At 50.6% G+C, this 25,504-nt stretch overlaps 1 protein-coding gene across 2 annotated transcripts; it reads left to right on the top strand.

Annotated features, from left to right (window-relative positions):
- The first annotated feature begins 423 nt into the window (after window positions 1-423).
- Window positions 424-25,270, top strand: Supt5h (SPT5 homolog, DSIF elongation factor subunit). Of its 2 annotated transcripts, XM_021215905.2 has the most exons (30): window positions 424-458; window positions 738-821; window positions 7,144-7,306; window positions 8,091-8,156; window positions 8,709-8,720; window positions 9,111-9,180; window positions 9,274-9,342; window positions 9,412-9,477; window positions 9,682-9,712; window positions 10,036-10,104; window positions 12,162-12,413; window positions 14,125-14,214; window positions 14,314-14,384; window positions 15,431-15,536; window positions 15,684-15,777; window positions 15,861-15,997; window positions 18,257-18,412; window positions 18,520-18,666; window positions 19,533-19,679; window positions 19,770-19,895; window positions 20,844-20,928; window positions 21,159-21,266; window positions 21,341-21,443; window positions 21,552-21,679; window positions 21,776-21,881; window positions 22,227-22,385; window positions 22,491-22,659; window positions 22,742-22,945; window positions 24,725-24,820; window positions 24,898-25,270. In XM_021215905.2, the coding sequence occupies exons 2-30, from the start codon at window positions 747-749 to the stop codon at window positions 25,042-25,044; spliced, it is 3,252 nt and encodes a 1,083-aa protein (XP_021071564.1). In that variant the 5' UTR covers window positions 424-458; window positions 738-746; the 3' UTR covers window positions 25,045-25,270. The 2 variants fall into 2 exon arrangements, with proteins under 2 accessions (XP_021071564.1, XP_021071579.1); XM_021215920.2 differs by lacking the exons at window positions 424-458; window positions 8,709-8,720 and having other exon boundaries at window positions 545-821.
- Window positions 25,271-25,504: the final 234 nt, after the last annotated feature.

The raw sequence follows: 25,504 nt of genomic DNA, 5'->3' as shown, positions 1-25,504 counted from the left end.
ACACACACACACACACACACCAGATCGTTAATACTGTGTTTAGCAGTATAGTTTTGAGATTGTTTTGAGCATCGCCAGGAATTCGGCTTTAACCTCAGCCTAGGTCCTTATAATCTAGGGGAACTCCTCAGAATGCCGAGGGTGGCGGTGAGGCGGGCTCCCTGTCCCGTCGCCTCTGACACCTCCGAGGGACGCTCAGAGGACGGACGAGCCAACAGTTCATCCCTTCAGGTCTGGGTCAGGAGGAGAGAAACCGCTTATGTGTCGACCTTCTCAGGATGGCGGCCCTACAGTCCGCGTAAGCCGCTCCAGCCACTCCCGAGATGGGGGCTCCAAGAGGCCGCCCTCGGGGGGCCCCGGAAGTCCCGCGTTAGGGCAGGCTGACGCGCCAGTTCTCGCGAGAGAGCGCTCAGGCCAGCTAGGCGTTGCGTGATCAGCCGCTGGCGCGGAAGCTGCAGGTGGGAAGCGGTCGGTGAGCGGGCGTGGGGCGGCGGGCCGGGGCCGGGGCCGGGCCGGGGGTCGGGGCTGGCGGAGGCCCGGGACGTGTCCCGGCCGCAGCCAGAGCCGGGTGTGCTAGCTGCCACGGCCCGAAGAACGCGGGCTCGCCACCGCCTGAACCTGGCTGCCGGAAGTGCGCCGGGGGATTTTCCTCCCCGGCGGACCTTGCGGGGAAACTGAGGCTTGGGGGTGGCGCTCCGGGTCCTGCGGCGCCCTGAGGCCGCGGTCTCCCTCCGCAGCTGCGGAAGATGTCGGACAGCGAAGACAGCAACTTCTCGGAGGAGGAGGACAGCGAGCGCAGCAGCGAGGCGGAGGAGGCCGAGGTCGGTGCCTGGGATTCTTAGGGGAGATGTTGCGCTTGGGGACAGGGACAGGGGCAGGGGCAGGGCGGAGAGGGCCCTGGGGAGCCGGGGACTCGGAACGGCTGGGGGTGGGGGGTTCCAGATCGTCGGGAGAGGTGGACGGACGAGTGTGCAAGCCAGCGTGGAGCGCGGGGGCAGGCTTCACGGTTGGGGGGGATGCGGTCACACGTCGTGGGCTTTCTGGTCATGGATCCGATTTGTTTCTTTTCGTTTACTTTTATCCCTTGCGATGTTAGGATTGAGTTCAGGGCCATGCTAGGTGGACAGCCCCCGCCCTTAGGAGTCTTTCGTGTTTGTGTTTTTAGGTATACCCAGTGTGTATGTATTGCCTACTGTGTGCCAGCCACAATTCTTTGTCCTTGGGCTCCTGCCAACAGATTTTAAAATGTAAATCGACAACCGATAGGTGAACGGGAATTTGCTACTGTGAATGAATATAGCCAATAAATATAAGACTACCAGGCTCAGCATCCTAGTGTGAAAATCCAGATTACTTTGTAACTTTTCGAGTCTTCTGTCGATGCCACGAATGGAAAATTTCACATATGACAGGTCAAAGTCGACACTAGTGCAGTAAAAATACTGTGTTAAATTACTGTGCACAGTATATGTGAAAGATATATATGAACTTCATGTATTGTCCCGATCCAAGGTACCTTATTGTGTATGTGCAAATAATCCAAAAATCCTTCAAGGTCTGAAATACGTATATTTTGGATTTTATTTGTTTTCTTTTTTTGAGACAGTTTCTAGCTCTGGCTGTCCTGGAACTCACTCTGTAGACCAGGCTGGCCTCGAACTCAGAAATCCGCCTGCCTCTGCCTCCTGAGTGCTGCCTTTGTTTTTCCTTTACCTCCCAAGTGATGACATTCCTGAGAAGACAGATTTTGTGCCAGCATGGACAGCCTAAAATAGGAAATCTAATCACATCTTGTCTCAAGCTATGAATTAAGGATACGTGGCCTGAGATAACTCAAGTACTCCGGTGAAAAATTCAAGCACCAGAAGGGGGTAGAGGGTCCCTAGCTGCGGTTTGAGGCAGTTGGTCCAAATAAGTCAGAGTGACATTTGAATAGGGACTTACCAGAAGTGAGGGGGTAAGTCATGTGGCTATCTGTTTTTCTTTTCTTTTCTTTTCTTTTCTTCTCTTCTCTTCTCTTCTCTTCTCTTCTCTTCTCTTCTCTTCTCTTCTCTTCTCTTCTNNTCTCTNNNTCTCTCTCTCTCTCTCTCTCTCTCTCTCTCTCTCTCTCTCTCTCTCTCTCTTTTCGAGATAGGATCTCACTATGTGTAACCTTAGTTGGCCTAAAACTAGCTATGTAGACCAGGCTGGCAGATACATAAAGGTGTACCTGCCTTTGCCTGCTGAATGCTGGGACTAAAGATGTGCCCCACCATGCCTGAACCCCCTCCCCTTATTTTAATTATGGGGATAGAACTCAGGGCTTTGTACACATTGAGTATGATGTACACATTAAGTATGAGCTCTGCCACTGAGCTATGCTTTGTTTAATTTAGCATTGAGAGAGACAGACTAGACTCTGTGTGTGTGTGTGTGTGTGTGTGTGTGTGTGTGTGTGTAGCTGTAGTTCTTGGGCTAGAGCCTCACAAATGCTGGGCAGGTACTCTGTCACCGAGATGTGTTACGAAGCCCTAAATTAACTTTAACTTTATTGCTATTTTTAAATTTAATTTTATTATTTTGTGTGTGGGTGTTGTGTGTGTGTATGGCTGTGAAGCACATGCATTCAGTATGCTGGAGGTCAGAAGATGTTGGATCCCTTAGAACTGGAGTTACGGATGTTTGTAAGCTACCATATGGATGCTGGGACTCGAACCTCGGTCTTCTGCATGAGTGTGCTATCTCTACAACTCCCTGAATTAGATAACTAAAGTCAGTGCTTTCCAAGATTTCACTGCAAACAGTATAAAACCTGAGGAAGAAACTGGGGACCTTGGCATCATTACCATTGACTTCAGGCTTCTGCCCCCAGACAGTAACCTGAAGCTCCAAGCTGCTGTCCCTTTCTTTAGTGGGAAACAGAAGGAAGCAACAGTCTCTCTGCTCAGAAGTGGCACTCTCCTCCTCGTTACAGGGTTGGGGGTTGACCCTGGCCTCAGGCTAGGCAAGCATGCTGCTACTAAGTAGTGTGCTCATCCCACTTGCTCCAGCACTGACGTATACCAGTGGCTAGTTAGCATCATGCTCACCTCTGGCAGAGTTTAGAAAAGGGAAGTTGTCTTGGACCTGTGACCTGGAGGGTATCGGTATTCGGGCTATGAGTTTCCATTGATACCCTCTTACATGGTCTGCTTTTCTATTGTAGGCATTTAGTTGCCAGTCTATGTGGCTTAGGGGGTGGTCCTATGCTCCCAGGCAGGTATCATGGTACCGTGGTGGTCTAGGGCAGACAGAAAGGTGACAGGACCAGCCTTTGCTCCAAGCTGTAGCACTGGGCCCTTGATAGTGACTCATGGCTTCAGGTCACTGCTGGTACTTGCAGTTTGGTGGTAATGAACCAGGGTCCCTGATTCCTTCCTTGCAGAGGTTTCCCACTGGGCACTTCATCAGTCGCATGAATCACCTGCTGGCTGGCTGTTGACGCCAAGCAGAAGGCAGTGTGAGCCCTGCCCCAGCTTCTGGAGACTGGGCCTCGTGTCCTGGGTTCTGTAGTTAGGTTGGCTGTCAGGCAAACAGCATGCTTGCTGTTGAAGGAATCAGCTCATTTCCCAGTCTTTAAAATTTATTTTATGTATGTGAGTGCACTGTCACTGTCTTCAGACACACCAGAACAGGGCATCAGATCTCATTACAGATGGTTGTGAGTCACCATGTGGTTGTTGGGAATTGAACTCAGGACCTCTGGAAGAGCAGTCAGTGCTCTTACTTGCCCATCTCTCCAGCCCTCATTTCCCATTCTTATCCCCTTCATTCAGCAAGGGCACTTCATTCTGGTTTGGCATGGCGGCTTACTGCCTCCCTTCTGGAGCTAAGTCCTCAGGCAGAGATTGCAGGGCTGTTGTGTTGAGGACAGTGTCTAGTGTGGTGGGATGAGACCTGTGACAGTGCAGTGCTCCTCAGTTCTTAGGTTGTCTCTTCCAGACTTTCACTATGGTCCTCATTGTAACACCTACTAAGAACTGGCCATTCCAGTTTATGCTTACAATTCCAGATTGCTTCCAAAACCAAAATACAACACAAACCAAAGAGTGTAGTCTAGACTCCAGGGAACACAAAAGTGTACAGAAGCCCTTACTTCAGAGAAGGCTCCAGAAGAGGAAAGAAGGCTTCTTTGGGCAGCCAGGGACATAGTGGCAAATTTGCTTGAAATGGGCCTGTAAAGTTTGGCTTTTTAAACCGTGAGGCATTGCATTGGACGGGTGTGATAACTCATCCAGTCCAAGGGCTTGTGTTTAAGTTAAGATCTGTGTAGGGAAACAGAACCGACTCCTGAAGCTTGTCCCTCATATGAGTCCACATGTAAAATGTATGTGTAAAAAAAATTGCAATGAGGGATACAGTGGCCTAGTCAGTATTAATATTAAGGGAACTCATTTTTTTCTTCTCAGTGTTTTATTTTTGAGACTGTCCCTGGCAGGCCTAGAACTGGTTATATAGGCAGGGTGTTCTGAATTTCACAGAGGTAAGTCTGCTTCCTGCATGCTGGGAATAAAGGTGAGTGAGCACCTCAACAAACTAGGTCAGTGGTTGGCTTTGGTTTTGTTTTTTAGATTTATCTTTATTTTATGTGTATGAGTGTGTTGCTTGCCTGTATGGATATGTACCACATCTGTGCCTGCAGAGGTCAGAAGTCATTAGGTCTCCCACAACTGGGGCTAGGGATAGCTATAAGCCACTGTGGGTGGTGCTGGGAACTGAGCCCACCCAGGTCCCCTGGAAGAGCAAATCCTCTATGTCTCAGAGCCATCAGCTGCTTTCTCTGTTTTTGAAGCAGGGTCTCATGTAGTCCAGGCTGACTTGAATTTGCTATTCAGCCAGGAGAGAACCCTTCATCTCCTGATCCTTCTGCTTCCACTCCATAGTGTCAGTCACCATAGGCCTACTCTGGGTTGGGCAATGCTGGAGACCCCCTGTCTCAAAAAAAGGAAGGGGGGTGGAGTATGCACCAGCACACCCAGCTTAAAGGTTGTGTGTGTGTGTGTGTGTGTGTGTGTGTGTATGTCTGGATGTCTGTGTGATTGCATGGTGCTGTGACTGCAGTGTGTTGTTGAGGGATGCCCTCAAGAACAAGATAGGGCCTTGACCCCCCACCCCCAGCATTAGCATTATAGGCAGTTGTGAACCACTCAATGTGAGTTCTGGGAATTGAGCCCTGGAACCCAGAAGAGCAGCATATGCCCTTAACTTCTGAGCCATGGCTTTAGCCCAGCGCAATGTTAGATGTACACATTGAGGGGCTGGAGAGATGGAGCAGGGACTGTCTGCATATGGTGGCTCACAGCCATCTAGAATGGGATCTGATGCTCTCTTCTGGCAAGCAGGCCTGTATGCAATAGAACACTCATGTATTAAATAAATTAATAAAATCTTTTTTTTTTTTTTTTTTTAGAATAACTTTTTCTTTTTTTCTTTTTTTATTAGATATTTTCTTTATTTACATTTCAGATGCTATCCCGAAAACAAAATCTTTTTAAAAAAATGATTCAAATGATACAAACGTGGTATGTCTTCATTACTTTTTTAAAAAAATATTTCTTTATTCTTTGACAGTTTCACACTTTTTTTTTTTTTTTTTTTTTTGAGACAGGGTTTTTCTGTACAGCCCTAGCTGTCCTAGAACTTACTCTGTAGACCAGGCTGGCCTCAAACTCAGAAATCCGCCTGCCTCTGCCTCCCAAATGCTGGGATTAAAGATGTGTGCCACCACTACCCAGCTATATTATGTCTTTTTAACCCCCGCCCTTTTTTCTAAAGATTTATTTATTATTTGTTGTATGTGAGTACACTGTTGCTGTCTTCAGACACACCAGAAGAGGGCGTCAGATCAGAGTACAGATGGTTGTGAGGTTGTGGGAATTGAACTCAGGACATCTGGAAGCACAGTCACTGCTCGTGACCGCTGACCCATCTCTCCAGCCCTATAACTGGGTTTTAAAATGTTAATTACAGTTCATAGCACTGCTCATCCAGAGGACCTGGGTTTGGTACTCAATGTCCAGGTCATGTGGCTTACAGCTGTCTGTAACTCTGGCTCCAGTGGACCTTACACCTTCTGAGGGCACATATCTGTACATACCTGCCATTTACTCAGGCTGGCTGCAGGCACGTGTACAAATAAATATTATAAGCAAAAATAAAATAAAAACCGCATACAGAAATATTGCATAAATAGGTTATAGCAATGTGGAGATGGGGGAGCCCTGAGGTGGTGGGCAGCAGAACTCGTGGCTCTGTCTTGACTGGTAAGGCACAGGATTAGACTCCAGATGATTATGGCCTGACGGACCCACAGGCTAGAGAGAGGCAGCCAGGGGCGGCGGCTGCATGTCGGAGGCTCTGTTTCTGGAAAAGAGTGGAGAAGAGAAGTGTCAGCAGGGGCGGCAGGAGCCGAGGTCTTGGACGGTGAATGGCCCGGTGAGAGAGGTGTGGGAGAAAGGGTAAATACTGCCCTGGACGGAGCCTGGGTCCATGGAAGGTCCCTCCAAAGCTGCTTTAAGGGATGAGTGGAAGCTGTGAATGGTGGTTTATACCTGTACTCCAGTACTTGGAAAACAGACAGGAGGACTGCCACACAGTGAGTTCCAAGGGAGTCTGCATTACTGAATGACCCTGTCTCTCTCTTACACACACACACACACACACACACACACACGACCCTGTCTCTCTCTTATACACACACACACACACACACACACGGAATAATTGGGGCTCAGGGTGAGTACCAGCTATGTTGACCCTTAGTGTTAGGAAGTGCAAAGGTTGCACTAGGGACATCCATTGGAGAGTGTCAGGCACCTGAAACATCTTGGAGTTAGGAGCTGGACTGAAAGGAAGCACAGAGATGAGGAACAAGCCACAAACCTGGTATGTAATGGCTCTCAGAGCAAGGGGTCCAGTGTAAGGATTGATTGGCTCCTGAGGGTTGGTTGGGTGCCAGGGTCTTGGCTATACTGTCACTTGAGGTAGGACAGCAATGAGAGGCATGGTCAGATTGAGACTTTGAGTGCATTGTGGCTGTGCCTGTGAGTCAGGGGGAAGAGGTAATCAGCTTTCCTGGACTGGGATAATAAAACCCTGGTGCCTCGCCCCATCTGATCCCTCTAGGTGGAGGGAGACCGGCGAAGTGCCGCAGGCAGTGAAAAAGAGGAGGAGCCTGAGGAAGAGGAGGAGGAGGAAGAGGAAGAATACGATGAGGAGGAAGAGGAGGAAGATGATGATCGGCCCCCCAAGAAACCACGCCATGGGGGCTTCATTTTAGATGAGGCTGGTATGTCACAAGGCCAGGAAGTATTGCATGAGACAGTCTGTGGTTCAATCTCTCTCTCTCTCTCTCTCTCTCTCTCTCTGTGTGTGTGTGTGTGTGTGTGTGTGTGTGTGTGTGTATTGACCTGGCAGTGGTGGCACACACTTTAATCCCCACACTTAGAAGTTGGATGCACTTTGACAAAAAAGAAAGGAAGTGTGGGGATTGACTGTGCCAAATAATCCCTCTTGTGGAGCCACATCGCCGACACCTAACTGGTGGATTCTAGACAGATGCTGTGGCACTGAGCCCTCCCCAGCCTTCTTTCTTACTTTTTATTCTGAGACAAGGTCTGGCTAAGTTGCTTAGGCTGGCCTTGAACTTGCAGTTTTCTTGCTAGCCTCTCAAGTAGTTGGGGATTCTGAGTTCGAGGCCAGCCTAGTCTACAGAGTGAGTTCCAGGACAGCCAGGGCTATACAGAGAAACCCTGTCTCGGGGGGGGGGGGGGAGAAAGAATGTTGGGGATACAGGTGTTTGCCTCCATGTCAGCTCTGGTCTTAATTTTTTAGAAGGGATCTGTGTGGTGTTTTGGCAGATGGCCTTCAGAGGTTGGTAGACCCACATTACACGTAGCCCTGCCCCACTACTCCAGTGTGTGCTGTTCCTTGGGGAAAGAGCATCGTACCTCTCTGAGTCTGGGTCCAGGTCTATGGGTTTCTGGGTTTTGTCTCCTAGAGGTGTTGCATTCTCTTGGAGCTGTTGCTCGGGGTCCCCTTTCCTCTGTTGACCCCTCGGCTTTCCCATTCAGATGTAGATGATGAATATGAAGATGAAGACCAGTGGGAAGATGGAGCTGAAGATATCCTGGAGAAAGGTGTGTGGGGGCCTGCCTGCAAGACAACTCTCGGGTGAATCATGCCTGGGAGGGTGTCTTTTCTTTAAGCCCTTCTCCCTACCCCATGCCCTGTAACCACCCCAACCCTCGCTCTTTTCACCGTGCTTCTTTCTGTCCTTGCCAGAGAGACAGCTTCCCCCAACCCTTTTCCTTTTAGGCCCATGAGTGGGGGGCGGGGACTGTCGGGTGGGTGGTATTGTAGGAAAAGGATTTGGGGTATCCCTTTTGTGGGGTGTAGGGTGGGCAGGCTCTGACCCCCGATCCCCCCACTTGCTGGGCCAGTGCCCCCTCCCCTGTTACTTTCCGTTCTGTGCGCCTCATACATTTCGGCTTCTCCCACCCACCTGGTGCCTGGCCTTTACTTTTGGTTTTGACCTTTCTGTGTCCCTCCCTCTGCCCCACCCCATTGGTTGATTTCGCTGCTATAATTTGGCTCATACTTTGTCTACCCTGCACACCACCACCACCACCACCACCACCACCACCACCACCACCACTACCACCACCACCTTCTCCTCTTCCTCCGAGTAGAAGAGATTGAAGGTAAGAACTGGGGAAGTGTGGTCTGTGGCTCTCCTCCCATATCCTGTGTGGCCCTGGGGCTTTGATTCACATGGGGTGCAGGGTTAGGCAGTTTGGGGTTGCTGACCTGGGAAAGGTGCACATTTCCGTGTCCACAGGTGTAAATATAGTGCATATAGGAGTGGGTGGGGTGCTCAGGGCATGCTCAGTTGGCGGCTGTGAAATGGAGGACTGCTGGGTGCTCCCAGTAGCCGGCCTGTCCCTGAGTGTGATGAGAAAGAAGCAAGAGGCTGAGGAGGATGGAGGATGGGGAAGGATGGGGGATCCTTAGCCAACCCCCAGGGCCAGGCATGGCCCCTCCACTCCCCAAGCCCATTCCCAGGCTTACTCCCCTTTCGGCTCTGTTTCCAGCCTCCAATATTGATAACGTTGTGCTGGATGAAGACCGCTCTGGGGCTCGTCGTCTGCAGAATCTCTGGAGGTGAGTAACCGAGGCGACCTGGGTGGGACCTGACTTCCTTGGACAGTTGTGGGGCAGGCTGACTTCATGTCTGCTTTTCCCCTTGTATCCCAGGGACCAGAGAGAGGAAGAACTGGGCGAGTATTACATGAAGAAATACGCCAAGTCATCTGTGGGAGAGACGTGAGTGCCTGGCGGGGGCGGGTAGGGCAGCTGGGACGTCCCTCCTTCTCAACGCTCTTCTTTCTCTAGGGTGTATGGAGGGTCTGACGAGCTCTCAGATGACATCACTCAGCAGCAGCTGCTCCCAGGAGTCAAGTAAGAGAGTAGGAGAATGGAAATCAGGGTGGGAATCCCAAACTGGGTCAAGACACGTAGAAGTAGAGGAAGTAAGACTCTGTGTGCGATCATGAGATGTGGTTCCGGGCCAGAGGGGAAGATAGGTGGTGGTATCGATAATGACTTACAGAGGAGACAGTCTGGTAATAAGCTTCCCTGTCTTTCTTATCCTGTGCTACGTAGGGACCCCAACCTGTGGACTGTCAAGTGTAAGGTATGTGCTCTGATCTTGGGCTACATGTGGGGAGGGACCATATGTCTCTCTGGGTTTTCTTGGACAGCTAGTCTCTTGGTCTTTCTGTAGCGCGCTCTCTCTCTCTCTCTCTCTCTCTCTCTCTCTCTCTCTCTCTCTCTCTCTCTCTCTCTCTCTCTCTCTCATACCTGGATTTTGCCCCTTTATCCCCTTTTCTCATGTCTTTTAGTGCCTTTTTCTTGGAATCCATCTCTCTCCTATTTCACCTTCCTCCATTCGCCTTCCCTTGCTTCTCCTGTTTCCTGCCCTCTCCTTGTCAGCCTAAAACCCATCTCTTTTTCCAGATTGGGGAGGAACGGGCCACAGCAATTTCCTTGATGCGGAAATTCATCGCTTACCAGTTCACAGACACAGTAAGTTAAGGAGTGGACTGGTTGTGGGTGAGGGAGGATGGATGGAGGATGTTGCAGGCACTGGGCGTCCTTGGGCAAGCAGACCTGCGCAGTGAACAGATGAACTTGAACAAGGAAAGACCGCTGCCTGACTCAGGTGCTCTGCCTCCCTGGGACTTGGTTTTTGTTGTTGGTGTTTGGTTTTAGCTGGAGAAACAGCTGACTGAACCCTTGCCCTTTTGGTTGAGCCATCTCTCCAGTCCTTGATTTGGAGTATATGTATGTACATATGCAGAAAATAGTGTTGTGCGATGTGTGCACATGTTGTATGGGTGCACACATCTGTGCATTCATGAAGAAGCTAGAATATCATGTGTCTTCCTGTTGGCATTGCCTTACTCTCCTGAGGTGGGTCTCACTGAACCTGGAGTTCCTTTTTTTCCTTTTTTCCTATTTTTTTTTGGCTAGGCTGGCTGGCAAACCCCAGAGATCTTCCATATCTTCGTACCTGCTGGCTTTTTGCATGCATGCTAAGGATTCAAATACAGGTCCTCAGTTTGCTAAGCAAATGTTTTTACTGACCATGTCTCTATGGTTGTGTGGGTATGTGTGGGGGGTGTAAATAAATTTAAAAAGTGGGGTAGAGAGATGGCTCAGTTGTTAGGGATGCATGTTGTTCTTTCAGAGGACTGGAGTTGATTCCCAGCCCCCACATCAGGCAACTCACAGTTACACAACTACCTGTAATGACACCTCCGTGAGATCTGATCTCTCTGGTCTCAGGCACATACACAGATATATATGTACACATAATTAATCATAAAAATATTTTTAAAAACACACAAAAAAGTCTTTTAGCCAGATATGGTAGCCCGTACCTGACATTATCCCTTGGCAGAGTACAGCAGGAGGATCAAGAGTTCAAGGCCAACTTGGGCTACACAAGAAACTATCTCAGAAAACAAAAGGATTGGAGTAGTAATGTCCTTGTGGAACACGAGGTCCCAGGCTTGGTCTTCAGCACTGCGTAAGATCAGACATAGTTATGATGCTAGATAGGGATCTGTAATCTCAGCACTTGGGAGGTGGAGGCAGGAGAAACAGGGATTTGAGATCATCCTTGGCTACATACCACTTCCTAGGCCGGCATGGGCTGTGAAACCCTATTTTAAAACAGTCAGGGTTTAGGGAGATAACTCAGTTGATAAAAATGCTTGCTGTGAAAGAATTAAGACCTGAGTTCAGTCTTTAGTGTCATGTACAAAGGATACTGGGGATGGTAGTGCGTGCTTGTAACTTCAGTGCTAGCCGATCCCTGGGGCTCTGACCAGTTTAGCCAAGTCTAAGGTGGGCTGCACACATGAGGATGACTTCTGATTCAAGTCGTTACACATATGTATATGAACATACATAGACATAGGCTAACAGAAGTAAGTGCCAAGTTAGAACGTTTTAAAGACAAGGACCCCCTCTTTAGTTCAGGCTGACTATGAATTCATGGTAACCCTCTCGCCTCCGTTTGCTAGGGTTATAAGTGTGTGAATTCTCCCTTGTAATGTAAAGCCCAGCATGTTTTAGCATTCAAGTTTATGTGTGCTGCAATTTTAGAACACATTGTGAAAACTAACAATCACTAAGCGGTCACAGCGGCGCTCACCTTTAGCCTCAGCACCTGGGGGTCAGGCAGGCGAACCTGGGTTAGAGGCTGAGTTCACCACTTAGCAGTCACTCTCTGTTCCCACTCTGTGACTAAGGTACACTTTTAGTCCCTCATTTCTTTTCATGGTTACACTGATCTTTGCAGTGTAGTTAAGCTGTAACTGAACCAGTCCCTTGCCGGGCATGCTAATGTGTTCATGTAATCTAAGCATTAAGGAGGTGGAGACAGGAGGAACAAGAATTCAAGGCCAGTTTAGAACAAAACTTGAGTCATTTGGAAGCTTCCATTATATGACCACCCCAGTGTGTGTGCCACTTTGGCAGTATACTTCTGTGAACTCACCACCTAGGGAGAGCCAAGAGTAGGATCCTGACTTTACAGACTTTCCTCATTGTCCCTCTCCCGCCTTTGTCTCCAGCCTCTGCAGATTAAGTCAGTGGTTGCCCCAGAGCACGTGAAGGGCTACATCTATGTGGAGGCCTACAAGCAGACCCATGTGAAGCAGGCCATTGAGGGTGTGGGCAACCTGCGGCTTGGCTACTGGAACCAGCAGATGGTGCCTATTAAGGAGATGACCGATGTACTCAAGGTGGTGAAGGAGGTGGCCAACCTGAAACCGAAGTCCTGGGTCCGCCTCAAGAGAGGCATCTACAAAGATGACATCGCTCAGGTGGGAGGCAATGGAGCAGCCGAATGGGCGGTGTTCATATACACTGCACTTCTGCACTTCTTCCTTTCCACTCCCTTTCTGAGAACCAAGAACAGAGCCTCCCTCCCTCAGGGCAGGGGCGTAGGTGAGGGTGTCACTCTGAGCACACAGGAGGTGGGTGGTTGTTCCTAGGACATTGAAAGGCAAGTTGAGTAAAGGCCGAGGAAGGGACTGATGATGAGCCACATGGAGTGTATGGGAGGTAAGATCCCTAAAGCAAGGATGTAGAGATGGCGTAATATATAAGAGCATTGGTTATACTTTTAGAGGGTCTGGGTTTGAGTCCCACAATCACAGGGTGGCTCGCAGCCTCCTGAAACTCTAGTTCCTGGGGATCTAATGCTTTCTCTGTTCCTCTGAGGGAACCAGGTACAACATGATGCTGACAGACACACAGACCACCCCCACAAACCCATTCGTAAATGGCTGACGCAGGAAGTGAGGGAAGTAGAACTTAGTGTTGAGATGATAGGCCCCATGGTTCACTGTAGGCCCTTTTGTTTGTTTGCTTTGTTGAGACAGGGTCTTTGCAGCCCCAGCTGGACTGGAACTTACTATGTAGAATATGCTGGCCCTACATTCATAGAGATTCACTGTTTCTGCCTCTGCCTCTGCCTCTGGAGTGCTGGGGTTAAAGGCTTGTAAACCTTTGGCTTCAGTGGACAGAAATGGTGAAGGTTCTATGGAATGCAATCCCATTTTTAAATTTTCTTATGCAATGGCTAGTGAACCCAGAACCTTAAACATCGGTAGATTCTAGGCAAATGCTGAACTGTGGAACCCCCTCACCCCCAGCAGAGAGGGTTGGAATCTTAACATTTACACTTGACAAGGATTTATGGGTATGTGAAAATGAAGGGGTTGAGAATGACTGCCAGGGCCTTTAACTGGTATTAGCTGCCTGACATGAAACATGAGACTATCCATGAATCCCTTCACTAGGGAAGATAGGGGAGAAGCTCAGTCAGTAGAGCGCTTGCCTGGCATGGAGGGTGCTCTGGCTTAAGTCTTCAGCCCTGCATAAAGGCAGGCAAGGTGGTCCATGCCTATAATCCCAGGATTCAGGAGGTGGAGTCGAGTCCAGCATCATCTTCAGCTTTTCAGTGAGTTTAAAGCCAGCCTGGGTTGTGTGAGATCCTGCCTTTAAAAGATAAGAAAATTTCCAGGCCTTGGTGGTGTACACTTTTAATCCCAGCATAAGATGCAGAGGCATGTGCATCTCTTGAGTTTGAAATTCTCTCTACCTGGTCTACAAAGAGAGTTCCAGGATAGTCAGGGCTACACAGAAAAACCTGCCTCAAAACCAACCAACCAAAGAAACACATACACACACACCAAAAAAAAAAAAAAAAAAAAAGGAAGAAGAAAGAAAATTACTCAAGGCTATGGCCTGAACAGAAGAGTGCAGAATTATGGAAAAGGGGGAGTAGGTGGGCGTGGATGGGAATGGGAGCAGTTTGGAGAGAGCAGTCATTAAGCTGTAGTCCGGTATTTGTGGGACTTTCACATATCCAAGTGGGGGCCGTATGTGTTCATTTCTAGTGCAGAGAACGGTAGGGCAGAGAGGCTTCTGGGAGTTGTAAGCAAGCCTGCTTCTTCTTTGCTCTTTTCTGAGCCATCTAGTACCTCCTGCAGGTCGCCTGTGCCCTGCTGACCTCCTGTTTCCCTCCAGGTGGACTATGTGGAGCCCAGCCAGAACACCATTTCCCTGAAGATGATCCCGCGCATTGACTACGACCGCATCAAAGCCCGCATGAGCCTGGTACGTGAGCTGTGGTGTCCGCTGGGGGAACACTATGTCCTTGCTGGTGGCCCTCCCTCCTCCCTCACCTCTCCCATATGTGTCCCTTGTGTCCCACAGAAAGACTGGTTTGCCAAAAGGAAGAAGTTCAAGCGGCCTCCACAGAGGCTCTTTGATGCGGAGAAGATCAGGTGAGCGCACCTGGAGACAGGCTGGCACTCGGTTGATGGTACAGTGTACTTTGGTGGTCTCTCCAGGCACGCCCCCTTAGGTGCATTGTGTGAATGCTTAGCTGGGCAGCCTAGCCTCAGGCAAGCGCGTCTCTCTGGGGACCTCAGTTTCCTCTGATGAAGATTGTTCTCCTTTTCTTTTTTTTAGTATTAATTGAATGCAAGGTCTTGTTCATGCTAACTAAGCAAGCGTACTACCATTGAGCCACATCCCAGCCTGTTGCATGTTGCTGTTAGTGTTGAGCTGCCCCCGTCTGTCTGTCTGTCTGTCTGTCTGTCTGGTAGAGCACAAGCCCCAGCTTCACAGTTCTTGGCCTCGTGAGTCTGGGTAGCTCCGTGGTTGATGACTTAGAAAACCTCTGCCGAGAGCGTCTAGGCCTGGCTGAGGTCACTGCTGACAGGCAGAAGAGAGAGGGACATGGGTTCTCTAGTCATGTTCTGGAGCCTGCAGTGTGTGAGGTAGGCAGGCAAGCTTTTGGTTTGGTGCTAGGATGGAGCTTAGGGCATTGGGCACATTGTCCACATGTTGTACCACTCAGTGTGCCCAGTGGAGCTCATCTGCCCAGACTCACCGTATGACCAAGATGGCTGAGGGAACAGCCATCGAATATTTCCTTACGCTAAGTGCCTGTAACCTACACTCAGGGTGAGGGGCCCTGACAGGTTGGAGCTGCACTAAGACACAGGATTGACTCCTACCTGCCTATAACCATCAGCGTTGCTCTGAGCCATCTTGAGATCACCTTCCCTAGGTAATGATGTCCTGCTTCTGCTGTCATAGGGCTGGGGCATCTGGACAACTGAACGTGCAGGGAGTCTTTCCCCTGCCCTCCAGTAACAATGTTTGTGTATCTGTGCCTGCTTTAATGGAGCTGACATGCTAGTTCCAGTGACCCCTTCATTTAGCTTGCCTTTGGGGTGTGAGAAGTCACTTGAGCCACCAAGGTTGTATGCTGGAGGGTCCTGAGCCCTTTTCCTTACCATCTTCTGTTCCCTTCCCGAATCAGGTCCTTGGGGGGCGATGTTGCCTCTGATGGTGACTTCCTCATCTTTGAGGGGAACCGCTACAGCCGAAAGGGCTTCCTGTTCAAGAGCTTTGCCATGTCTGCTGTGGTAAGGCTTGGTGGGCAGTGCTCATGGAGTGGTGAAGCTTTTGTTCCTCCCGGCGCGCTGGTCTCCAGTGGCTTGTCCTGGGCAGTGGTTCTGGCCACTGCATAGTGACGCTGACCTCTGCCCACCCCCCCCTCCCCTGGGTCTCAGATTACAGACGGTGTGAAGCCCACCCTGTCAGAGCTGGAAAAGTTTGAAGATCAGCCTGAGGGCCTCGACCTGGAGGTTGTGACTGAAAGCACAGGTATCTAGTCCTGGCCTCGCCTGGCTGAGGAGGAACGTGGCCCTGGAGGCGGATGCCCAGCCAACCCTGCACTGTCCCCTCAGGGAAGGAGCGGGAGCACAATTTCCAGCCTGGGGACAATGTGGAGGTGTGCGAGGGTGAGCTCATCAACCTCCAAGGCAAGGTCCTCAGCGTGGATGGCAATAAGATCACCATCATGCCCAAGCACGAGGACCTCAAGGTGATGCTGCCACAGGCCTGGCCGTGTTTGCTCATGGCAGGTTGTGTGTAAGGTGTTCAGAGATGTTTGGGGCAGTGTGTTCTGTCCTTAATGAGGACGTGTTTGGATCTTTTGACTCCTTGTGCTAATGGGTCTGTTGAGTGTTTAGGCCTACTTTCTGTAATTAGAGAAGCAGGTGTCTGGTTGAAGGTGTCTCAGGTCTGATTCTGCCTGTCTGTAGGGGACTTTGTGGGTCCATGCTGTGGCCTGGCTCTGTCCTATGTATAAAGGCAGTGTGACAGTGAGACACCTATGTGTGGGTGTTTAAGGGGAGGAAGAATGCACCCAAGGGGCACCTCCTTTACCCCTCCTCCTTGGTGCATGTGTGCTACTCAGAATGGAACCCAGGGCTTTGTGCATGCTAGATAAGTGCCCTACCCCTTAGCTTCAGTCCAACCCCTTATTGGTGACATCTAGGCATGTGTTACACCACTGAGCCACACTACCAACCCCTCACTAGTATAATCCAGGCAGGTGCTCCACTACTGAGCCAGGCCCCAGTCCCTCACTGGTGGCTTCTTCCACTGAGTCATATTCTTTGTCACCTTTTTTTTTAACCCCACATTGACTTATTTTGCATGTACACATAACAGAGCACACACATGCATGTACACATACCACATCACACACATGGAGGTCAGCGTCTGTTCCCTCCTTCACCAGTCTTACTCAGGATTGAACTCATGCTAACAGCTGTGGCCTAAGTTCTCTTATCACCGAGCCATTTTGCTGGGCTCCTTTGCTCTCTCTTTTTTCTGTTTTGAAGCAGGGTCTCCCTGTGTAGCACTGTCTAAACAGGAGCCCACTCTGTAGACCAGGCTGGCCTTAAATCCATAGAGATCCACCTGCTTCTGCCTCCCAAGCGCTATGATTAAAGGCAGTAGGCACTGTGCCCAGCCTCCTTTTACTTACCAAAAACTTTTTTAAAAAATTCTTTTATATGTATATGAGGAAGAAGGGTGGGGTTAGAGCTCAGGCTGTCCGCTTTCTCACTGGAAAGCTGAGCCATCTCCCTGGTTCTTTCGAGTCAGGAACTTGCTGAATTATTCAGGCCATTCTTGAACTTGTGGTCCTTCTGCCTATCCTCTCTGTTAGCTGGAACGATCGGCTTGTGACCAATAGATCCCTGGTATAGAATGCTTCCTGATGTCTTAGGGGTTTATTGCTACAAACAGACACCATGACCAAGGCAATTCTTTTTTTTTTTTTTTAAGATTTATTTATGTATATGAGTACACTGTAGCTGTTTTCAGTCATACCAGAAGAGGCAATCGGATTCCATTACAGGTGGTTGTGAGCCACCATGTGGTTGCTGGGAATTGAACTCAGGACTTCTGAAAGAGAAGTCTGTCTCTTAACCGCTGAGCCATCTCTCCAGTCCGACCAAGGCATTTCTTATGAGGACAACATTTAAATGGGGCTGGCTTATAGGTTCAGAGGTTCAGCTCATTGTCATCAAGGTAGGACCTGGCATCGTCCAGGCAGGCATGGTGCAGGAGGAGCTGAGATTTGCCCATCTTCATCTGAAGGCTGCTAGGAGAAGGCTGGCTTCCAGGCAGCTAAGACAAAGGTCTTAAAGCCCACCCCCACAATGACACACATACTTCAACAATGCCACACCTACTCCAACAAGGCCACACCTCCTAACGGTGCTATGCACTGGGCCAAGCATACACACCATCACACCTGATACGTTGTTGAGCAGCTGTCTTAGAGTCTGTCATGAGATAATTACATGGTTTGTCTTCTGTTGTTTCTGAGGAGTAGCATGTCTGGGTCTCATTGGGTTGAGGGGTTGACTGGAGTAACCTGAGGTCAAAGCCTGCCTTCAGTCACAGAGCTGTGTGTGTGTGTGTGTGTGTATTATATATATATGTATGTATGTATGTATGGTGAGTTATTGGTGCCAGTAGTCAGTGTCTTGGGTTAGGGAATGGCATCAAAAGACTGTTCCAAGAGAGGTCCATGTATTTGAGGACAAGCTGTCTATGGGTTCAGGCATGTGCATATGGTTCATGGGTTGGCCATCTTTGGGGAAAAGGCCCTCCCTGCCTGGGCAGCTGCCTGAGGAGTGTCTCAGGTGGCCTCAGGTGGGTGGTGGGTGGTAGGAGGGCTGCAGTTGCTCTGCCAGAGTCTCTTCTGAGATTGAGGTGATGCAGAGTGGGCCAGGTAACTTGGCTTTTCTTGAGTCCTTACTGTTGTTATGCTCAAATCTCCCAGGACATGCTTGAGTTCCCCGCTCAGGAACTTCGGAAGTACTTCAAGATGGGGGACCATGTAAAAGTGATTGCTGGCCGATTTGAGGGTGACACAGGTCTCATTGTGCGGGTGGAAGAGAACTTTGTTATTCTCTTCTCGGACCTCACCATGCATGAGGTAAGTGCCTGGAAGAGTATGGAAGAGGCATTGGGTTCCAAGCAGGGATCCGAGTAGGTCTTTCACTGGGGCCTGTCTCACCCCTTCCTTCCACTGTCTCTCCACAGTTGAAAGTGCTTCCCCGAGACCTGCAGCTCTGCTCAGAGACAGCCTCAGGCGTGGATGTTGGGGGTCAGCATGAGTGGGGTGAGCTGGTGCAGCTGGATCCCCGCACCGTGGGTGTCATCGTGCGGCTAGAGCGAGAAACCTTCCAGGTGTGTCTTACGTTACGCTCCTATCCCAAGAGCCCCGCGCCCCAGGAGGTGCATAGCAGCACAGTGACCAAGCCCACAGGTTGTGAGGAGTGCAGGCCTGGGAAGGCTCCCTGAAGCCTGTCTGTAATGTCGGCAAGTGGCCTGTCCTTTTTCCTGTCTGCCTCAATTTTTACACCTAGCTAGGTAAAGATGTGTGCTTTGCCTGTGAGTTGAATGTCTGCCCCAGTACTTGGTGCTTTTGCAAAGACCGAGTGCTACAGTTGCCACAGCTCTGCCCTTCCCCGGGGGCACTAGCATAGTACCTATGACCCCGATTCTGTCAGCCCTGCTGTTTCTGTATTGTGTGACCCTGACCTCATGACTTGTCCTCTCAGGGTCACTGTAAGGTAGATATTGTGGTTGTATTCTTCTCAGAGGGAAGTGTGTGAAATGTTTAGGAGGGGTGGGTAATCAGTGGGCTCCTCCTCTCATGCCCCTGATGCTCAGTTGGGAAAGTAGAGTCCCCTCCTAAAGTGTACCCCGTCCCCCGTGTGGCTGAGGACCTGGAACTCTGCGTTACCTGCTTCCACCTGAGTTCCTTAGGTGATGGGCATATACCAGCTTATATGGTGCTGGCAATCAACACAGCTTCATCCACGCTAAGGCAGCATTCTATGAACTGAGCCAATGTCCCAACCACCCATAGAGTCTTTTGGAATGATCTAGAATGTCTGTGGCTGACCTCGTGCCTGGTGAGTGGTGTTATGACTTTGCCTTACGAGTTTGTGCAGGGCTCAGGATCTTAGGTTTGTCTCCCACAAGGAAGGACTGGCTCACTTCACATCACCCACCTCTCATCCTCACTTCGCATCCCTCCCCCTCCAAAGGTTCTCAACATGCACGGCAAGGTGGTGACCGTCAGGCACCAGGCTGTGACGCAGAAGAAGGACAACCGCTTTGCTGTGGCTCTGGACTCGGATCAGAATAACATCCACGTGAAGGACATTGTCAAGGTCATCGATGGCCCTCACTCAGTAAGTGTCAGCTGCTGCTCTCATGCTGAGTCTAAAGGGGTTGACGTGTGGTCTGCCCTGCCCAGCGTGTGACTCTGCTCTCCTGCCCAGGGCCGAGAGGGTGAGATCCGCCATCTGTACCGAAGCTTTGCCTTCCTGCACTGTAAGAAGCTGGTGGAGAATGGCGGCATGTTTGTCTGTAAGGCACGGCACCTGGTGTTGGCTGGGGGCTCAAAGGTGAGAATGTCAGGGCTCCACAGGGGCAAGACCTGCTTGGTGGGTGCTTTAGGACTGGTTATTTCTGCTGAGTTCTTAGGGAAGGCGAAAGGTTTCTTTGGGACTTTGAGCTACGCTCCTGTCATTTGTCACTCATTTTTTGCAAGGTACATGATAGGTACTAGACACCCTGGGGTACCTTCAAAGGAGATGAAAGTCTCCACCCTCCTGGAGCTGAGACAGGGGTACAAGAGAAAGCCTGAGGTGGCAGCAGGCTTTCTCCTCAGAACTTCTGTTCCTGAGTGTCCCTCTTCCCAGAAGTGAGGGTATAATGCATAGATGGTGACAGGGGTATCCATGGTTGAGAGGGGGATGGGCATGTGTGTTACAGCAGAGGTCAGAATGAAGGAATACAGAGCCACTGTGTAACTGAGGAATTGCCATTGCCCGGGCCCTGAGACAGGACTGGCTGGGAAGTTGTGTAGAGCTGGTATTGAAAGGCAATCTGAAGCAAGATGTGATGGCACATGCCTGCAGGAAGCACTTGGGCAGTGAGATAGCAGGCTGCTCAGTGTAAGGTCATCCGTCCTTGACTACATAGGAAGTGCAAGGCCAACCTGAGCTATGCAAGGCCTTGTCTCAGAAATAAAACTTAATAAAAAGTGAGGAAGTCAGAACCAGTAGGGGAACCCAATGCACCTCAGATAAGATGGCTGGTCCTGTTGACTTGGGGACTTACATTTCTAACTCGTGGTTAAGATGCATATCTTGGTGTGGGGAAACCCAGGCCTTTGATGGACAGGTATACAAAGGCAGAGAGGCAGCACTTCCTCCCCTAGGAGATGGAGGCTTTATCCCTAGGAGGAGAAATGATTGCTGGGCAGCTGCAGACAGAGCCTAGCCCTGCCATTCTGTCATTGTGGGGAGCGGGCATCCTGCCTGGCTATTTACTCCTTACCCCTCTCTCAGCCCCGGGATGTGACCAATTTAACCGTTGGTGGCTTCACTCCTATGAGCCCCCGGATCAGCAGCCCCATGCACCCCAGTGCTGAAGGTGAGATGGGGTCAGAGTTCAGAGATTCGTGTTGGGGGAGCCTTAACTGTTCACTTTGTGGCCAGGGTGGAGTCAGGAAAGGCCTGGGGTTTAGGGAGTGGGTGGGGGAGGCTCCCAATCCAACTTGGGCTCTCAAGCTGATAGCGATTTGAAGATGTCCTGGCTGTGGGCACAACATAAGAGGGACAAACATAATTCCTGGGCTCCCACAACATCCTCCCACCTTACAGGTCAGCATGGTGGCTTTGGAAGCCCAGGTGGCATGAGCAGGGGTCGAGGGAGAAGAGACAATGAACTCATAGGCCAGACTGTGCGTATCTCCCAGGGACCCTACAAAGGTGAGCCATGGCATGTGCAGAAGCAGGGGCTGTGGTGGAGGAAGCCCCATACTTCTGACTGCCATTCCTTATAGGCTACATTGGTGTGGTGAAGGATGCCACAGAGTCCACGGCCAGAGTAGAACTGCATTCTACCTGCCAGACCATCTCTGTGGACCGCCAGCGGCTCACCACGGTGTAAGTCTAGGCTTAGAGAAAACCAGTGTGGGGTTGATGGGTGGGCCTAGAGAGGAGCAGCATGAGGGTGCTAGGCGTCTCACCCACCTCTCCTGTTCTGTGTCACAGTGACTCCCAGCGTCCAGGTGGCATGACCTCCACCTACGGACGGACTCCCATGTATGGCTCTCAGACACCCATGTATGGCTCTGGCTCCCGAACACCTATGTATGGCTCACAGACACCTTTGCAGGATGGTAAGTATGTCCAGAATACTAGGGATGGAGCAGTGGGGTGGCAGAGGGCTCAGCAGATAGGATAGAATGAAGGTCGTTTTTCTTTCCTTTCTTCAGGCAGCCGCACTCCACATTATGGCTCACAGACACCCCTGCATGATGGTAGCCGCACTCCTGCTCAGAGTGGGGCCTGGGACCCCAACAACCCAAACACGCCTTCCAGGTGAGAGCCATTTCTAGGATGGGCTGTGTTGGCAAGGGCATGATGAGTGGTTACGTTAGAGAATTGTGCTCCATGCCCTGCTATGGGCATAGCTGGAAATGCAGTCCTGTCCGAATCTCCGGCCTCAGCATACTGCTACTCTGTGCTTGGAGACATTGCTGGGGTGATCTTGGCTTTGCACCGTCAACTCAACTGCGGAATGGCTTTAGTGTCAGGAAAGCCTTTGCTGGGATTTCTTCAGCCAGAGTGAAGTTGCTTCAGTTGAGGGTCCAGTTTGTGGCTGTTGTACAAGCTTCGTCAGACTTGTTACCACCCATCATTCTCAAAGACTTCTGTCCCCACCAGGGCTGAGGAGGAATACGAATATGCCTTTGACGACGAACCCACCCCATCCCCACAAGCATATGGGGGAACCCCGAATCCCCAAACACCCGGCTACCCAGACCCATCATCCCCCCAGGTCAATCCACAGTACAACCCGCAGACACCAGGGACGCCAGCCATGTGAGTCCATCAGGGCTGAGCCCGAAAAGCCCTGCACGCAGCTAGCCATCGCCCCATCTCCTGACCCTTTCTGCCAAGAATAACACCCTTTTCTTCTGTCTACAGGTACAACACAGACCAGTTCTCCCCCTACGCTGCCCCCTCTCCACAGGGGTCTTACCAGCCCAGCCCCAGCCCCCAGAGCTACCACCAAGTGGCACCAAGTCCAGCAGGCTACCAAAACACCCATTCCCCAGCCAGCTACCACCCGACACCTTCACCTATGGCCTATCAGGTATGCCATGTCACAGAAGGACCCTGCTGGAGTTGGCAGAGCCCACTGACTATCCCAGACACTCATTCCTGTTTTCCTTCAGGCTAGTCCCAGCCCCAGCCCTGTTGGCTACAGTCCAATGACCCCTGGAGCGCCTTCTCCTGGAGGTTACAATCCCCACACACCAGGCTCAGGCATTGAGCAGAACTCTAGCGACTGGGTGACCACTGATATCCAGGTGAAGGTTCGAGACACCTATCTGGACACACAAATAGTGGGGCAGACAGGCGTTATCCGCAGTGTCACGGTAAGTGTGGCCCTAGGAGGTAGACATGTGCAAACTCCCCAACTCTCCCCCCTCTCCCCAGCCTTTGCAGTTATTTTTATCTCTGTTGCTGTGGATGGAACCCTAGGCCTCACACATGGCTAAGCTAGTGCCTACCACTGAGCTACATCCCCAACTTACTGTTTATAGTTTTAGATTTAACTTTACAACTATAATGCATGGTAAGCTGTGATGGACAGACAGATGTGGAAGGCTGGGGTGTCTGAATCCAGGAGATGGAGAGTTGAGCCCTATGTGCTCACAGCTCAGGCTTGTGAGTGTGATGACTTTGTGTCATAGTTTGGGATGAGGCCCATGGGCTCACTTGAGTTCCCAGCCTTTGCACATGCTACCCCAATCTTGTTTCAGCCTTCAGGAAGCTGTTGTCTCAATTTGTGTCTTAGGGGTCTGAGCTGTTCCAGCCTGCTGCCTAAGAGCTGAGTGTCAATCCTAGCTTGGGTAACAAAGTCTCAGGGCATTTAACTTTGGCGGGGAAAGCACCTGTGTTTTTTCCTTATGTGCCCAACTTTTATATGAAGACTTTGAACCTTGCTAACTCTCTGTGTGTAGATGTTCTGATTGAACTGATCAAACACCGGGGATGAGTGCGGCTCTAGGCCCGCCCTTCCAGACCTCACCTTGCATTATGCGAGGGCAGGCCTGGGATGAGAAGCCCAGAAGGCTTGGGGAGTAGGGTGAACTGAGTGGGTACCATACCCAGCTTTGGGTTTTTAGAGAGGGACTCTAGAGGAGACGCTGACGCGGAGACGCTGACGCGGAGACCTGAGGAAGTCCTGAGCTGGAGGATAATGCTGGGCACCTTTAATCCCAGCACTCGGGAGGCAGAGGCAGGCGGAGCTCCTGAGTTAGAGGCCAGCCTGGTCCACAGAGTGAGTTCCAGGACAGCCAGGGCTACACAGAGAAACCCTGTCTCAGGGGGAAAAGTTGCCAGGGTGAGGAAAGGAGAGCAGTGAGGCTGGGCTAGATCACAGGCTGCACTGGGCGATGTGACTGTCAGAGGGTACTGAGAGCCATGCCGAGACCAGATCGGCGATGTGGACCTGCTTTTCCATGTCGCATGGGTAAATAGTGACACTGGTGTCAGGGGAAGTCAGGGTGCTCTGTAGCAGGGCAGTGGGGAAGGGAGGAGGGGCAGGTGACTGTGACGGGGTTCACGGCAAGATGGTGGTGACTGATCAGGTGAGCTTGGTTGAGGTGAGGTCAGGGCTGAGGTGAGACAAGGGAAGGGCTCCAGAGGATCAGCAGGTAGAGAGATGAGGTTAGTTTGGGATTTTCTCTCCTGATCCAACTTTGTTACTGTGGTGAGTTTTTTTGTTTTTGTTTTTGTTTTTGTTTTTTAGTTTTTTTTTTTTTTTTTTGTGAGACAAAGTCTCACCAACCATGTAGCCTTAATTAATTGGATATGTAGACCAGCCAGGCGTGGTGATGCACACCCTTATTCCCAGCACGTGTGAGGAAGAGGCAGGGGATGAGTTCAAGGCCTGCCTAGCTACACAGAGAAACCCTGTCTCAAAAACAAAAAAAAAATAAAAATAAAAATCTATAGATCAAGCAGACTGACCTGGAATCCACAGGATCCTCTTGCCTGTGCCCGGTCGGTCGCTGTGTGTACACAGTGCCTTGCTCTCTTTGACATGATGTACTTAGTCACCTTAACTGCTCAGCCTGAGGCATCTGGAGGGTAGGCTCTAAGTTGCATTAAGAGCAGGCTGAGCAGGTTGTCTGTTCGTCCTTCTGCAGGGAGGCATGTGCTCCGTGTACCTGAAAGACAGTGAGAAGGTGGTCAGCATCTCCAGTGAACATCTGGAACCCGTCACGCCCACCAAGAACAACAAGGTAGGGATGGTGCCTTGGGAAGATACAGGGGGAATGGCAGGGCCGCTGCTGGACCTGACACTGGCTGTTGCCTCCAGGTGAAGGTGATTCTGGGTGAGGACCGAGAGGCTACCGGGGTCCTACTGAGTATTGATGGTGAGGATGGCATCATCCGAATGGACCTGGAGGACCAGCAGATCAAGATCCTAAACCTCCGCTTCCTAGGGAAGCTCCTGGAGGCCTGAAGCCCAAGTGTGCAGTGCAGACATGGAGCGAGCAGCCCCTCTGGCCTTATTTGGCCTAGCGTGGAGCCCCGAGTCTGAGCAAGCCAGGGCAATCACTGTTTCCTTTTCCTCCTTCCCTGGTACCCTAGGAGTCAGAGCATAGCCTGAGGAAGGCTCCTGCCTTCTTCCTGCAGTCACAGCTTGCCTTTGTGTTCAGGTCTTTCAATAAAGAGAAGCTGTTTGAAAAGTGTGTGTATGAAGAGTTTTCTTAGTCTTAAGTATAGATATTAAGTTGGGGGAAATAACCAGATTTTAAGTAAATTTCCCCATTGAGAAAAATAATGCTTCTGGAACTCCAAAGGGCTCTTCAGAGTGTGTTGAGGACAGGAGAAAGATGATTAGGGCTGGCCTTCGTCATCCAGGCCTGTCATCAGGGCACTTAGACCTGGGGAGGACATGACAGGCTCATGGCTTAGCTGAG

The sequence above is a fragment of the Mus pahari genome, chromosome 1, assembly GCF_900095145.1.
Source record: "Mus pahari chromosome 1, PAHARI_EIJ_v1.1, whole genome shotgun sequence".
Classification (NCBI taxonomy): Eukaryota; Metazoa; Chordata; class Mammalia; order Rodentia; family Muridae; genus Mus; species Mus pahari.
The sequence above is the reverse complement of the archived record's forward strand: the minus strand, read 5'-3'. Positions and strand labels throughout refer to the sequence as shown.

What these genes read in the sequence shown, in the direction of transcription:
- Supt5h (XM_021215905.2), top strand. Translation starts at nt 747, where the DNA reads ATGTCGGACAGCGAAGACAGCAACTTCTCGGAGGAGGAGGACAGCGAG. An exon ending in CAGCTGCTCCCAGGAGTCAA is followed by an intron (nt 9,478 to 9,681) that starts GTAAGAGAGTAG and finishes TGTGCTACGTAG; the next exon opens with GGACCCCAACCTGTGGACTG. An exon ending in ACAGACACCTTTGCAGGATG is followed by an intron (nt 21,680 to 21,775) that starts GTAAGTATGTCC and finishes TCCTTTCTTCAG; the next exon opens with GCAGCCGCACTCCACATTAT.